The 16,462-nt window shown below is 41.7% G+C and overlaps 1 protein-coding gene across 1 annotated transcript in view; it reads right to left on the bottom strand.

The window, feature by feature from the left end:
• SDC1 (syndecan 1) overlaps positions 1–7,144 on the bottom strand; it is a 29,760-nt gene extending 22,616 nt beyond the window's left edge. Inside the window, exon 1 of the mRNA XM_075201386.1 lies at positions 7,004–7,144. Within this exon, the coding sequence (XP_075057487.1) occupies positions 7,004–7,063 (60 nt within the window). The 5' untranslated portion in view covers positions 7,064–7,144. The remainder of the gene's footprint in view (positions 1–7,003) is intronic.
• Between the last annotated feature and the right edge of the window lie 9,318 nt (positions 7,145–16,462).

Genomic DNA, 16,462 nt, shown 5'->3' with positions numbered 1-16,462 from the left:
ATGCAATCTACATGTTGGTACTCGTTGGTATAATTAGGTCATTTCAGCATCACTGCAGACACCATGCAAACAAATACAGATTTATGGAAGATTTTCCCTTGGTACTATTAATAAGGTCTCAAAAGCAAGTCTACGTAGTCATTAAGGTTGGGGACGGAGTATAATACAGACAAAAGTGGCTCCAACACTTTTCTTTATAAACTAGTATCAAAGCTTTGGACAATAGCTCCAACAATGTACAGGGAACACAAGCAGATTTAGTGCCAGTACCGTCATGGTGCCCAGATCACGCCAACTACTCAGACGCTTGGCTCAAATGTTTTTGCTTTGTGAAGATCTCCCCACCACGATGTAAGGATTTTTTTTTAAATTGATGCTCCTTGGAAAATGACTAGATAACCATAGCTAGAGATCCTTTGAAATGGTCACAACAGAGACAAGTCAAGTTCCCAATTGTACTGGAGACTACTAAAAAAAAAAAAAAAAAAGCAACACCACATTAGTGGATAAGCAAATCTTGCAAATAGTTGGTTTATAGTCAGAGCGACTATACTTTGCTTGCACCAGTTACGAGCAAGGTTAGTGTTTAGTGCAATATGCCCACCAATCAGACAGGACATAGGACCACGTCAACCCAAACATTAAATTCAAAGTTAAGACATCATGGAGGTACGACAATAAGGCAAGCAGGAGCAACGGCAATAGGAAGCAGTGTGTTATATGCATAGTAGACAGCAGAAATGGCCGGCTTTGGAGGCAATTGAGAGCCGTGAAGGATTTGAAAACTGCTAGACTTGTATTTTTTCTGCATATAGCATTTGCACTAAGCAAACTGGAAAATAAGTCTCAGAGCATGAACGACCAGGCTACATATAGACATGTCTTTCCACATCACAAACCGTCACATAGGGAGCAAACAATCTCTTTAATCAGGGCAGGCCTTAGGTGCCCCCCCCCCGTGACAGCATGGCATCTCATTGGGCAAGTTGCAAGGGACATTTGTCAGCTGCTCTACAGTCTGCATTTAAATAAAATCCTCCACTAGTGTAACTAGGCTTCTCCCCGCAAGGAGAGCCATACATGGATACTGAATGCACATTTTTAGGTGTGCTACATAAATTGTAGAAGTCGTGAGGCCTGCAGCCTGCCGCCAGTGCTGTGGGGGGGGGGGGGGGGGGAAGAACTGAGCCATACAACAGTATACAGCAAGCCTCACACACAGGAGGATGGAGGGAGATATAAAACACAGTTCTGTACAAGCTTACTAGATCAGACAGGTGTTGTAAGCAGGCAGACCTGTATTCAGTCACCACTGAAACCTTATCTGATCTGCACACAATACTGTAATCTATTCCAACCTGGGACATGTTTACACAGAGCACCAGGGAGGACAGTGCATTGGAGACATCAGCAAGTCCTTTCAGCCTGGCAGATCACTTTCCACATTAACATTCGAGCAGTGCATTAACTATACCAGGGCTGAGATGTGGAACAAGAGCACCGATATACTATGACAGGGTTACACAGAAATCCTTTAGGCAGGCACGACAACTACTCTTGCTGCCGTGCAGCCATTTGAAAAACATAGCGTTAAAGACAGAGCCTGTTTGGAGAATAGAATCCCGCTGAAGGGTTGCAGTGAACAGCAGATTATAGTCATTAACAACTGTCAGTGCTGAGCCACAAAGAAATTATTCTACTGTCCTAGGGAACTATGAAGAATATATCTCCTCATGGCCTTCGTTTTGCATGTAATTTGTAAAACGTATTGTCTCCAGTATTAGCACATAAACGATGAAGCGCTACAAAGCTCTTGTATATCAATCCAGTCAGTTTATAAAACGCTTCTAGTATTACACAGCATATACAGCATGAGGGAAAAAGATATTTTCCAGTCAGCAAGACCTGGCACAGTCTTTTATAGACCCATTATTCAGTCACCCACCGCACCAGAAGAGCAGGAGAAAACATTTTAGAGAACAGTGTTAAGAGGAAGCAATTAGGCACTTTATCAATTAGTCGTCTTTTCCTCCTTTCACAGATTGGGAACCGCATATATTTACCACCATTGTTTGCAATACAGAAGGCAGCTTTGATGAATTTAATTGAAAAGGATTTAATTTTTTACCAGCGTCATTGAAGGTAGAGACTTAAACCAATATTAGGAGGAAGTTCCACATACAATTAGATAAGGTCTGATATTCAAGCACCAGTGTTATTCATGAAGCTTCTCAATGATGTCACTAGTTCAGCACACAAAATGGCTGCCTCCATCAAGCATTGGCAACATGTGCATTTAAGTGGCATATCTGTTGTAGTCACACTCGCCACCAGTGTTCCTTTGAGACATGTCCAAGCTGCCACGAGTGTATCCGTGCCAGAGTATGTTTATTTTGCATGATTAAGTCATGTACTATAAAACAGAGAAGAGGGGCACTTGTGCAACAGGTTTACTCAAGCCAGAAATCCTCTCCTTGCTGCTTTATTCTGGGTATCCAATACAGAATCATTATAGGAACCTAGGTCAGTGATGGCTAACCTGTGACACTCCAGGTGTTTGCAAAACTACAAGTCCCAGCCTGCTCTGCCAGCCACCAGCTAGTTATCTACTGGCAAAGCATGCTGGGGCTTGTAGTTTCATAACACCTGGAGTGTCATGGGTTAGCAATCACTGACCTAGGTCAACCAACATTTAGTTGGAGAGATCCACAAATACATTTAAGGTCTCTGGTATATAATTACTAGGGGGGAGAGGCTGTCCTGTGTTGGTCTTTCTGTACAATCTGCAAGGTTGGGGGGGGGGGGGGGGGGGGGAGAAATCAAGGCTAAAACACTGACACCCAAGAGCTACTAAACAGGACAGCAGTGTTCTAACATTGTTTTTATACTGCACCGGTCTCAATCACCGACCTCCACCATTCCAATCAGCATGCACTTCATGTATAAACTTTATATAGAGATTATCCAACTTTCTAATACGACGATTAAGTGGTTCTCAAGTGTCTGAAAATTAGACTGTATGGCTGTTGTAGATATTCCTACTAAAAATCTAATTGCTATAACATCTTCTTTCAACTGCAGACAGGTGTGAAGGCATTTTTTTATTACTATGGTATTTGACCAACATTATAGCAGTTTTTTTTTGTCATTACTCCTGTTTATCCAAGTGGGTGGGATAATCTGCAGCCAGATCTGTGTCCACAGAGGATTTAAATTGACCTTTGAGAGAGGAAGCGACCTGTCCACTTCAGCCATTATGTGAGGACAGGGCTGCAGGTTACATGGGCCGAATAATGGTGGGATGAGGGGGTACTGAGGCAAGCAAGACGCTAAAGACAGCGCAGGGTCCTCCAACATCAAAATAGGGATCACTATTTTTAAGTTATGCAGACACTATCAGATGGATATAACAAAACCACACCTGCCAACATCCCAATCATGATTTGCATTTTACATTTCAGTTACAGTTAGTCCTGCAGGCTGGAGCACCAGAGGCTATTCCCCAGAAAACAAACAGACTGCAGGATTCACTTGTAAACAGACAGTAAACATCCTGTCAGAGTGGGCGAGAGGTAAACGCTGATTCCACAATACTATATACTGTGCATGCAGCAGCCTTTACACACCTCCCAGCATGTGCTCACAAGTGGTTATACCTCTCACCTTGCCATATACAAGGTCACAACTATCTTCAAGCTTTTTTTTTTTTGCCATTTAAGCATTATAAACAGAACTGTGAGCAATCAATTTCATGATTATTTGGTCACAGGGTGGCACTGTTACGCTGCAGGATCATGGTGACAGGTGCAGGAAGTTGCACATTATTGGGAGTGTGACACAATCTATGACAATGAATGGACCTGGTGGGGGCCTTATTGAGTCAGTGACCGGGTCATCCCTCAAAGGCAGCATTAACCCTTGGTCTGCAGGTGGCCACAGGTAATCACCTGCACAGAGGGGGGGGGGGGGGGGAAGCATCCACTTGGGAGTCTGACCCAACATGCCCTCCGCAGTAGTGACAGAGCCATCAAATGACTCAGTTATGTGCACTACATCAGCGATTTGTTAGGCAGCGCCAAACATTTGTTCTTCACCCACAAAACAGCTGCCAGCACCATGTGCAGGTGACTGCGACACTAATGGGGTTTTTACAGCGGGCGCCCAGGAGGTTCTGTTACAGAAGCAGATGAAGTCATGCGCATTTTATTGTATTTTATGTACAATCCTGTAGGCTTCAGAGCTGGGCTCGAGTACAGTATATAGCCTGACAGCAGAAGCTCTCATAAGATTAGCCACATCCGGGAAAGAGAGCCATTACTGTTCCACAACGAAGCTTACATGTGTGAAAGGGCGATCTAGAACTTTCGCTGATGTAGGAAGTTATTTAATACTTAAAATGCATAGAGGAAAAAAAAAAAAAAAAAAAAAAAAAAAAAAAATCCAGAGAATGGCAGCTGCTTCTTAATCACAGTACTATTAAATCAGTCTGGTAACCAGCGTCCTAGCCAAGAGCCTGCATCCAATATACTAGAAATATACCCCAGATACAGAAAGCTGAGAGAATCAGCCCCCTCTCGATTCATCCACAGACAGGTCCGAGATTCCAGGAAAATAAACCTCTAATCCAACTGCCCATCAGAGGTCTAAAATAAAAATCACTGCCCACAATCATTCTTTAAGAGATGATTTATCATTATATAAAACCTTTCTAAACATAGGGTAGGCAGAACTACATCCACATGTGATGTTATCGCTCATGAAGAAAGGCCACAGTTACCGCAGCTATAATAACACACCAGCTTTTCATGTAACTTTCCTAGACAGAATATTTAGAATTCTTTTGTCATTTAATATTCACGAGCAGCAATTAATATGAGACTTTAGGAAAAAAAAAAAAAAAGTGTGCCATTATTAAACTGGCTAGACAGCTTTGTGCAAATAAATGTAAGATTGGATAGTAAGCATTATGGAGAAGTAATCCTGTGCCAGAGATTTAAAAATATTAATTGTACAAAAAATTATATAATATATATATATATATATTATATAATTTTTTGTACAATTAACAGAACAAATGTTCTGTTAAGCCAAGTGATGCTCATGTGTAAAAAAAATGCTGGAAATATAATTAAATTAGTACCCACTGCTTACATACTCGTTAGAAGATACATTTTTGTTTTATAAAAACAGAACAAGCAGCAATGTTCAAAAAAATAAAATAAAAAAATAAAAAATAAAAAAGGCATAGTCGAAGTCACCTTGGATTTGGGACTTGCACAAGAGCCTACAGCCTCATCAATCCACAGCAACTTCAAGCAGCCCTATAAGTTTACAATAGAGTGCATTATCCCATATATAAAAACAGCGCAAACATGGTATCTTATCCAAAGCAAGAGAAATGCAATCAATCCATCCCTGTGCTCTGTTTAATACCAGTCAAGGAGTCACTTTAAGCTGGGTACACACTACAGGTTTTTCACCCAATTATTGTGCCAGTCACACAATAAACTTGGGTCCAATATTGCATTAGTATGTACGGTCCCACGATTGTGTTTTATCGTACCAAAGCACATCGTATCGTTTGATTTTATATCCAGACTAAAAATCTCTATAAAACGATGTTATCCCAATCCTGCAGTGTACGCACTCACGACCAGCAGCGTAGGCAGATCTCCAGAGAGTTTACAGAGTCAGTCTTTTTAGCCAATGGTTGACAGATGGAGAGCACAGATCTACAGGTAAGACTTGTAAAACGTGTACACAGGAATCGGCATGCTGATCGGGACTTTCAGTCGTTGGTAAAAACGTTAACGATATCGCATTGGGAGGAGTTTTCTGTAGTGTGTACCCAGCCTAATTGTGATAGATTTCAGGTACAGAGCCCCAAATGGCAGAAATCCTCCTTATTCTGAAATCATCAAGAACACAGGATAAAGCAGTCCTCAATCCTGTGGTATAATAGGAAGCAGACACATACAGTGTGTGGCAATACAGATCAGACACGTGTCTCCTTGAACTTCCACAAAAATCCAACAATGACTGAACAGTATTCAACCTTAAAATGGGAACAATTCTTCCTGTTAAAGAAAAACACAAAACAAAAACACCCACCACCAACTGGATTTTCAGAAGTGTATGGGAACAAACACCACCCTCAGATTGAGAACAGGTCAAATCTGACAAAGTTGGCAGAAATAATAATCACAACATACAAAAAAAAAAAAAAGTGAGGATCCCCATTTATAAGACCTGAAACCCATGGCTGTGATAAGCTAAGGATATCCAAGAAGTAGCCCCTTAGGCAGTCTCAGAGGGGGGTTTATTTGGCCTAAAAACAAGCCCAGTCCTAAACAAAGAGCTTTATCATGCAACAGGTAAGTGTGGTAACAATTAAGTGTCTGGCCAGTGGCACAAGAGCTTCTAATACAAGTCTAACAAACTAAACAAGAAAAAAAAATAAAAAAATGATAGAGAACACAAGCTAAATATTTGCCTTCGGGCTAAAGGTCTCCACTCTCTGTATAGTAACCAGCACCTGTGCAGGTAGCTCACAGCCAGCAGGGAAGGGGTTACACAGGGGGGAGAGGAAACTCCTTTATTAACCCTCTCACTGCAGGAAACAGACCTTTTTCAACCACAAGTCAGCACTGAAGAGGTTAAAGACCCCCAGAGATGCATGGAGGGGGGAGCCCAGGGATCAGGAGCTGTCAGACCACCCTGGACCATGGAAGGAGTGGTAATATAGAGAACCAAACAGCCTCATTATTAGAACCTTGATACCCCCACCACTACCCCTTAACAAAGCTCCATGCCAGGTGGGGGCACAGTGGGATCATATAGTAGGGAGGGGGGGCCAGTGGGATCATATAGGGGGTGGGGGGCAGGTACAAGGTAATCAGTCTGCAATCAAGTTTCCCTCCATATCACCCCCAGTACCACAAACATCGGGATAATACCTAAACACAGGGCTAATACCCCCCCACACCCCAGGCATTGCTCTTACCTCCAGAGCCAGCGAGCTGCAGATCCCCAGCACCGCGATGAGCGCTGCTAACATGTCCATCTTCCAGCCCAGTCCTCCTCTCTCTACTACTGCTCCGTCCACACTGCTGCTGCTGCTCACTGGGATCTCTTCCTTAACTCACTGGGAGGAGGGGAAACAATCCCACTTACATAGTCACCACCCAGCCCCGTCTGTAATGTAACCTGAGGGCGCCACCTACAGCCCTGCACCTGGCTGCAATCTGCGCAGCAATCACCTCCCTGGTCTCTCTAGCCCCAAACTGCTGCTGCCAGGTCTCATTGTGCCACATGCCCTCATATTATTATTATTATTATTATTATTATTATTATCATATAGACATGGCAGCAGTATTATACACATGTGTGTGTTTTTTTGTAATGCTTTCTAAGACATTATTGTATTTCCCATGTTGCACATCTGAGGTAAAAGCTGATTATCTCAGCTTGCATAACAATCAATGGTGGGTGGTGTAGATCAGCCTTGTAAACACAACAATTGTGAATGAAAATTGCTGCACAGCTAGACTCCAATTAGTTCACATGCTTGCTGCATGCCTGTAGCTGTAAGGGTTCATTATGGTAACTTTGAGAGGTTATTTATTATTGGTCCCCTACTTGTGGATTTTTTTAGTGGCATTAATAAAAAAAAAACAATTATCCATAGCATTCATGAAGAAAATATTGCGAAAGGCACATGAATGTTACTTATCTGGGCAAAGATAAGTTATCACTTTGTGAGGCCAGTTTTTGCACATGTGCACTGGAACTAAAAACACATATATGGACTTTCAGTTCACCTAAGTAAAAAAACAAACATAATTAAATACAGTATAGAATTTTTTCAAAAAAATTAAACACTTTAAACATTATTTCAAGAATAAAGCATATTTTAACTCCATTGCTCTGTCAACACCATCCAATGATGCCATTAACAGAACAGATAATACATCAGTATACCTATTTGTGATATAGGTCTCCCATGCAATAACTTTACGGAGACAGGGTTATCTCTGGCGGTAAGGCCTTTAATGTATAGGGGCCTATTTATCAAAGACATTTTTCATTGAAATCCCCCCAAAACTGCTGAAACATATCAGGTATATCTGCAACTTGCCCTGTCACTTCAAACACAATAGTAGTCCCCATATGGGGATTTTTTTGCACCATTTAACAAGTTCAGAAAATCAAAGATTTTCTGAACTTTTGCCTGATGGCTAACACCAGCTGAAGCCTATGGGGCAGCATGGTGGCTAAGTGGTTAGCAGTTCTACCTCATAGCACTGGGGTCATGAGTTCAATTCCCAACCATGGCCTTATCTGTGTTGAGTTTGTATGTTCTCCCCATGTTTGTGTGGGTTTCCTCCAGGTGCTCCAGTTTCCTCCCACACTCCAAATACATACTAGTAGGTTAATTGGCTGAAATCAAATTGACCCTAGTCTCTGTGTGTGTATGTTAGGGAATTTAGACTGTAAGCTCCAATTGGACTGATGTGAATAAGCTCTCTGTACTGCACTGCAGAATCAGTGGCACTATATAAATAAATGGTGATGATGATGATATGGGGAGAGCATTGCAGTAGTTACTATCACAAAGATGACCACTTTGAGGTAGTCACCATAGAGGACATAGGAGACAGGTCTTTGCAGGAACAGCATTTTTTCGTGACTGTATTTCCTAGTGAAGAATTTTAATAACTAGTCACAATATTTCAATCCTTATCTTTGCGATAAGGATTGGAATTAATCGGGCTTAAAATGCAGTTGATAATAAATATGCTCCATAGGGTGATTTCATAACTAGCCCGTTTACTAGCGAAATCTCCAGTTTTCGCCAGCAGTAGGTCTCTTCGTCCTTTGATAAACAGGTCTTTTGGTCTGTTACCAAACAGAATGAAACCCGTGGAAACCAGAACTGAAAACACTGCAGTCACTGGGATCATTGCATAATACACTATTTTCTGGCTTTTAAGTTTCAACTCAGACCTGTGATTGTATATCCCAATGCTTGCAATAAATGTTATTTCCTTGTCTCTCCACAGATGGCAACACATTGTATTACACACAGATCACCTTATACTACACAGTGTAAGAAACTTATCTGGATACAAACTTAGGGCTCATTTAGGATAACGTATTGCAATATTTAGATCGCGTTGCATTCCAAACTGCTCTTAGAATTTTGCATTTATCAGGATTATTAGTCTGGGTTTCAGCTGCTCACATCAGATAAAGTGTAAATTGTGGGTCAGAACAACAATTTGTCAGTGTTTCAGACTGACACCATGGTTTATACTAGGGATGTGCACCGGCGACTTTTGAGGTCTCGTGTTTTGTGTTTTGGATCCGGATTTTCGTTATTTTTGGGGTTCGGATTTGTCTCGCAAAACACTTGACGAAAGGTCTCGGTTCGGATTTAAGGTTTTGGATTCGGATTTTTTTGGAAAAAAACATAAAAAGTTTAAAAATCAAGTTTTTGGGCTTATTTTCACTCCTAGGCTATTATTAACCTCAATAACATTCAATAACAAGCATTTCCACTAATTTACAGTGTATTCTGAACACCTCACAATATAGTTATTAGTCCAAAACGTTGCAACAAGGTATCTTTCTGGACTGCGTAGAGGAGTGGGTCACCACAATATATATTAAAAACCCTGAACTTTTATGATTCGCACCAATAAATGTACCTGGACTGCGTAGAGGAGTGGGTCACCACAAGATATATTAAAAACCCTGAACTTTTATGATTCGCACCAATAAATGTACCTGGACTGCGTAGAGGAGTGGGTCACCACAAGATATATTAAAAACCCTGAACTTTTATGATTCGCACCAATAAATGTACCTGGACTGCGTAGAGGAGTGGGTCACCACAATATCTATTAAAAACCCTGAACTTTTATGAATCGCACCAATAAATGTACCTGGACTGCGTATAGGAGTGGGTCACCACAAGATATATTAAAAACCCTGAACTTTTATGATTCGCACCAATAAATGTACCTGGACTGCGTAGAGGAGTGGGTCACCACAATATCTATTAAAAACCCTGAACTTTTATGAATCGCACCAATAAATGTACCTGGACTGCGTATAGGAGTGGGTCACCACAAGATATATTAAAAACCCTGAACTTTTATGATTCGCACCAATAAATGTACCTGGACTGCGTAGAGGAGTGGGTCACCACAAGATATATTAAAAACCCTGAACTTTTATGAATCGCACCAATAAATGTACCTGGACTGCGTAGAGGAGTGGGTCACCACAATATATCTTAAAAACCCTGAACTTTTATGAATCGCACCAATAAATGTACCTGGACTGCGTAGAGGAGTGGGTCACCACAAGATATATTAAAAACCCTGAACTTTTATGAATCGCACCAATAAATGTACCTGGACTGCGTAGAGGAGTGGGTCACCACAATATATCTTAAAAACCCTGAACTTTTATGAATCGCACCAATAAATGTACCTGGACTGCGTAGAGGAGTGGGTCACCACAATATATTAAAAACCCTGAACTTTTATGAATCGCACCAATAAATGTACCTGGACTGCCTAGAGGAGTGGGTCACCACAATATATATTAAAAACCCTGAACTTTTATGATTCGCACCAATAAATGTACCTGGACTGCGTAGAGGAGTGGGTCACCACAAGATATATTAAAAACCCTGAACTTTTATGATTCGCACCAATAAATGTACCTGGACTGCGTAGAGGAGTGGGTCACCACAATATCTATTAAAAACCCTGAACTTTTATGAATCGCACCAATAAATGTACCTGGACTGCGTATAGGAGTGGGTCACCACAAGATATATTAAAAACCCTGAACTTTTATGATTCGCACCAATAAATGTACCTGGACTGCGTAGAGGAGTGGGTCACCACAATATCTATTAAAAACCCTGAACTTTTATGAATCGCACCAATAAATGTACCTGGACTGCGTATAGGAGTGGGTCACCACAAGATATATTAAAAACCCTGAACTTTTATGATTCGCACCAATAAATGTACCTGGACTGCCTAGAGGAGTGGGCACTGGGCACCACAATAAAATATATAAAAAACCTTCAACAGGTCTGCATTACACCACACATACGGCTGCTCCTCCATCCTCTCCATCATATACATGTTGGAGTTTTAGCGTGTGACAACCTCTTGTTTTTGATAATGTCAGTGCATTTTGAATATTTTTCAATTTGCCCCACACCACTGAATGAACTTTATCTATGATACGCATCTATCTATCTTGACTGCGTAGTGTGGTGGCCCCGGTACACAATTTGGTACCGAGGCCACAATATAATTAAAAAACCCTCCACGTGTCAGAATTCCACCAAAAAAGGGTATGGACTGCGTAGTGTGGTGGCCCCGGTACACAATTTGGTACCGAGGCCACAATATAATTAAAAAATTGGGCATCAACAGTCAACGTTGTTTAATATCTGATACACCTCTATCTGGACTGCATAGTGGAGTGGCCCCGGTACCCAATTTGGTACCGGGGCCACAATACCTCCTCCAAACATGGTACAGACAATTCGTCATTGAGATCCCATCAAGTATGTTAAAGACAGACAGGGTCGAAGTGTTATTCGTTGACTTTGTAAACCCAAAAAACTGTCCCTGTTGCACATAGTCGTGCAATGAAGACTGACTTTTTCATTTAAAGGCACGATCTTTCAAGTGTAGTGTTTGTAAGTCTAAGTCATATTATACTTTTGGTAAAATTGGTTTATTTTGTTCCTCTTTATGGTAATTAGTCATAGAATTAAAGTATGAAATAGAATTAAAGTATGAAATAGAATTAAAGTATGAAATAGAGTGGTATAGAGTTGTAGTGTGGTATAGATAGAGTGGTCCACACAATATAATAATAAAACCCTCAACTGGTCTGAATTCCACCAAACAAGTATCTGGACTGCGTAGTGTGGTGGCCCCGGTACACAATTTGGTACCGAGGCCACAATATAATTAAAAAATTGGGCATCAACTGTCACCGTTGTTTAATATCTGATACACCTAAATATGGACTGCACAGTGGAGTGGCCCCGGTAGTAAATTTGGTACCGGGGACACAATACCTCCATCAACCCTCTAAATCCCACTCCACTGATGGCGGACACCGGGCGCACGTCTAACACCAACATTGCAGTTACAGCCGCAGTTATACGCTTTGCAATAGGGTGACTACTATCGTATTTTGTGGTCATGGCAAACGACTGTCAATTGTTTTGTGAAAGACTTAGCGGTCTTACGACTTCCCCTCTGGGAAGATGACCGACTAACAGCAGCAACAGCAGCAGTGGCAGTAGTAGGCGTACCGCTGCAGGATTCCTCGGATGAATCCCGTATTGAGGAGGACTCAGTCTGGCTGCTGACTTGGGCTGCAGGACTGAATCTGATGGAGATTGTGGAGGAAGTTGACGAGGAGGGTGTTGCTGGTGTGTATCCAACTGGACCACGGGATTTAGGTGTCCCTGTACCGATGAGGGTCCTAGCCCCAGTTCCTGAACTAACCACTGAACTATGAAGGTTATTCAGGTGACGTATAAGGGAGGATGTTCCTAGGTGGGCAAGATCCTTACCCCTGCTTATTTGAGCTTTACATAAGCTACATATGGCCATACATTGGTTGTCTGGATTTGGATAAAAATAACTCCAGACCGAAGAGGTGCATTTTTTGGTCTTCTGACCAGGCATGACGATGGGCTTTTTCATCCCATGGACATCAGCTGTTTCCCCCCCTGGTGCCTCATTTACAATAACCACATCACCATCCTCATCATCAAGTTCCTCCACAGCGCCAGCTACATCATCAATAGCCTCCTCCCGAGCCACCTCTTCCCGTACAGTGATGGGAAGGTCAGGCTTGACAACCACCAACATCCTTGGACTCGCCTTGTGGATTTGTGATAATTTCTCTTTAGAAGGCAGAGTTGTTTGCTGTTTTGTTGCTGACAGCATAACTCTCTTCAATTTTTTGTAGGGGGGGGGAGGAGGAGGAGGGCTAAGATCCGTGGGTGAAGCTGAACCACTAGTCATGAACACGGGCCAGGGCCTAAGCCGTTCCTTGCCACTCCGTGTCGTAAATGGCATATTGGCAACTTTACGTTTCTCCTCAGATGATTTTAAGTTTCTCTTTTTGCTACTTTTTCTTAACTTGGGCTTTTTGGATTTTACATGCCCAGTACTACGAGATTGGGCATCGGGCTTGGAAGACGACGTTGATGGCATTTCATCGTCTATGTCATGACTAGTGGCAGCAGCTTCAGCATTAGGAGGAAGTGGGTCTTGATCTTTCCCTACTTTATCCTCCAAATTTTTGGTCTCCATTATATGTAGCACAAGATACTGCAGAATGTGTGAACTTGGTAATATTGCAGTACCAATGGACTTATACTGCTGGATTGGTTTTGCAAATTTGGTTATAATTATTATATATTTTTTTTTTTTAAATTTTTTATTTTTTTTTACTTTCTTTTTATTTTTAAAAAACTTGGGAATAGTGGGGAAATAACTATGCCCTTAGAAGCACAGAGCACAGGACACAGCACCACTGGACTGAACAGGACACGGCACAGGACCCAGCAGCACTACGGAACTCAGCAGGACAGAGCACAGGACACAGCACCACTGGACTGATACTGCAGAATGTGTGAACTTGGTAATATTGCAGTACCAATGGACTTATACTGCTGGATTGGTTTTGCAAATTTGGTTATAATTATTATATATTTATTTTTTTTTTAAATTTTTTATTTTTTTTTACTTTTTTTTTATTTTTTAAAAACTTGGGAATAATGGGGAAATAACTATGCCCTTAGAAGCACAGAGCACAGGACACAGCACCACTGGACTGAACAGGACACGGCACAGGACCCAGCAGCACTACGGAACTCAGCAGGACAGAGCACAGGACACAGCACCACTGGACTGATACTGCAGAATGTGTAAACTTTGTAATATTGCAGTACCACTGGACTTTTACTGCTGAATGTGTGAACTTGGTAATATTGCAGTACCAATGGGCTTATACTGCAGGATTGGTTGTGCAAATTTTGTGGTAATTAAAAAAAATTAAAGTAGTTTTTGGTATTTTTTAAAAAAACTTTTTTTTATTTTTTTAAACACAGGGGAATATTGGGGAAATAACTATGCCCTTAGAAGCACAGAGCACAGGACACAGCACCACTGGACTGAACAGGACACAGCACAGGACCCAGCAGCACCACTGACCTCAGAAGGACAGAGCACAGCACACAGCACCACTGGACTGATACTGCAGAACACAGCACAGCACAGCACAGAACTAAACAGCACAGAGGACCACCTAACACACCCTCCCTCTACCCTGATCAATGCCCGAGTGAAGATGGCGGCGACTAGCGGGGAATTTATAGGATCCGAGTATCGCGAGATCCGACAACGGGATTATGAGTCAGAGCCTCAGTTTCACATTTGAATTTGGCGCCAATACCCGGATCTGTCTCGGATCCGACTCGGATCCGCAACGTTCGGGTGGGCTCGGATTTCATAAATCCGAGTGCGCTCATCCCTAGTTTATACCGCCATGTCTGTAAACAGCCGATGCATCAGGATCAATGACTCCAATGCTCACACAATTTGCTCCAATCACATTCCGTTTGGAACATGGCATAATTCTCAGAATGGGCTCCTCAGAATGAAACCGAGTGTTTCGTTGCCATCTGCGGAGAGCTTTCATTCAGTGACTGAACACATCTGCAGGCTGTAAACATGTATGAGCCAGCATCATGGAAAGTTATACAAAACATAACAAGACTCATTTGCAATTACAATCATATTTATTTTAACACAACATGACTAAAATTATATTAAGTATTATTGAGGAGAGGATTGCACAATTCTGTGGTTCCCCAAGTTCACTCCAGGAGAACACCTGATCTGCATGCTAGAGCAATTAATACAATGGCTTTGCTCTTAAAATGTATGTTTAGATAATTGATTAATTCTGACATCAGTAGAAACACATTGAGGAAGGGGTAACGTCCTGGGGCCTGATTCATTAAGGATCTTAAATAAAGAGGATCCTTATTTTAGTCTCCTGGACAAAACCATGTTACAATGCAAGGGGTGCAAATGAGTGTTCTGCTTTGCACATAAGTTAAATACTGACTGCTTTTTTATGTAACACACACATATCAACTTTAAATTTCAGTGTACAAATAAGCTATTTGTGTGCTACATGAAAAAACAGTCAGTATTTAACTTATGTGCAAAGCAGAACACTCATTTGCACCCCTTGCATTGTAACATGGTTTTGTCCAGGAGACTGAAATAAGGATCCTGTTTATTTAAGATCCTTAATGAATCAGGCCCCTAGACTTTAATTCCTAATCACAGACTCTAAACTACGATTCAGTGCTTTAGCAACTAAACAATGCGCTTAAAAGCCAGCATTTTAATAGTTTGTGGGACATTACTCTAAGGGGCATATTCAATTATGATTCCGGTCCGCGGGATCGTGCCGGAGCGGGCCGCGAATTTAATCCACGGTACCGCAATAACGTGGATTTTCTTTCGCAGCCCATAGGGTTGCGTACGAAAATCTGCGTTATTAAGGTAGCGTATTACCGGCAATACTGCGCACTTTCCGCGGTAACGCACGTTTTCCCTGTTGGTTCTAAAGAAGTTTTGTGAAGAGAAAAATCCTTTAATGTGCCTGGAATTTCGTTTGTTGGGAGTCACACCTGCCCACATTTGCGTTCATTCATACAAATTATTTTGCTACAGGGCCAAATCATTTGAATACAATAGGTGACATTGTTACCTGTGGTTTAATTCACTTGGCAGTCAAGTGCGTTGCATACCTGCCAGGCTGACTCCAAGTCACAGATACTAATCTGATTCTGCTTTTCCCATTACATTCCTAGTTGATATACATTGAGCTGAATTGAGCACATTTTGTATTAAATCATGCCATCTTACTACTATGGGAAAACTGTAGTGGATACACTGGGAAAAGCCAAGGCAGTATTATTACACTGTGGGAAGGAATCCTTTTGACAGGTATGTCTATTACCATTCACTTTGGTAAAATTTAAAAGAGGTTTGAATTAATTCTTGATAAACTTGCACATAATCAATTCAAACCATTTTTAGAACGATCAGTGGTGACTTCTGTGAATGGGACCTTTTTCCTCCAGAGGTTCTGCAGGTATAGAGGGAAAGTGTACCAGAGGACAGAACCAGGGGCGGAACACTGCATAGCTAGGCCCTACAGCAAAATGTGAGGAAGGGCCACGGGCCCCCACTCTGTTCTCAGTGTATTGCACTATGTGTGTATCTGTATATTACTGCACTGTGTGTGTGGCTTCTGGGTGTAACAGGTCAATGTTTGGCTTTGGGATTCCCCAGATCAGTGTTTGGCTCCTGCGTGCCCC

Source organism: Mixophyes fleayi, chromosome 3 (genome assembly GCF_038048845.1).
Source record: "Mixophyes fleayi isolate aMixFle1 chromosome 3, aMixFle1.hap1, whole genome shotgun sequence".
Classification (NCBI taxonomy): Eukaryota; Metazoa; Chordata; class Amphibia; order Anura; family Limnodynastidae; genus Mixophyes; species Mixophyes fleayi.
The sequence above is the reverse complement of the archived record's forward strand: the minus strand, read 5'-3'. Positions and strand labels throughout refer to the sequence as shown.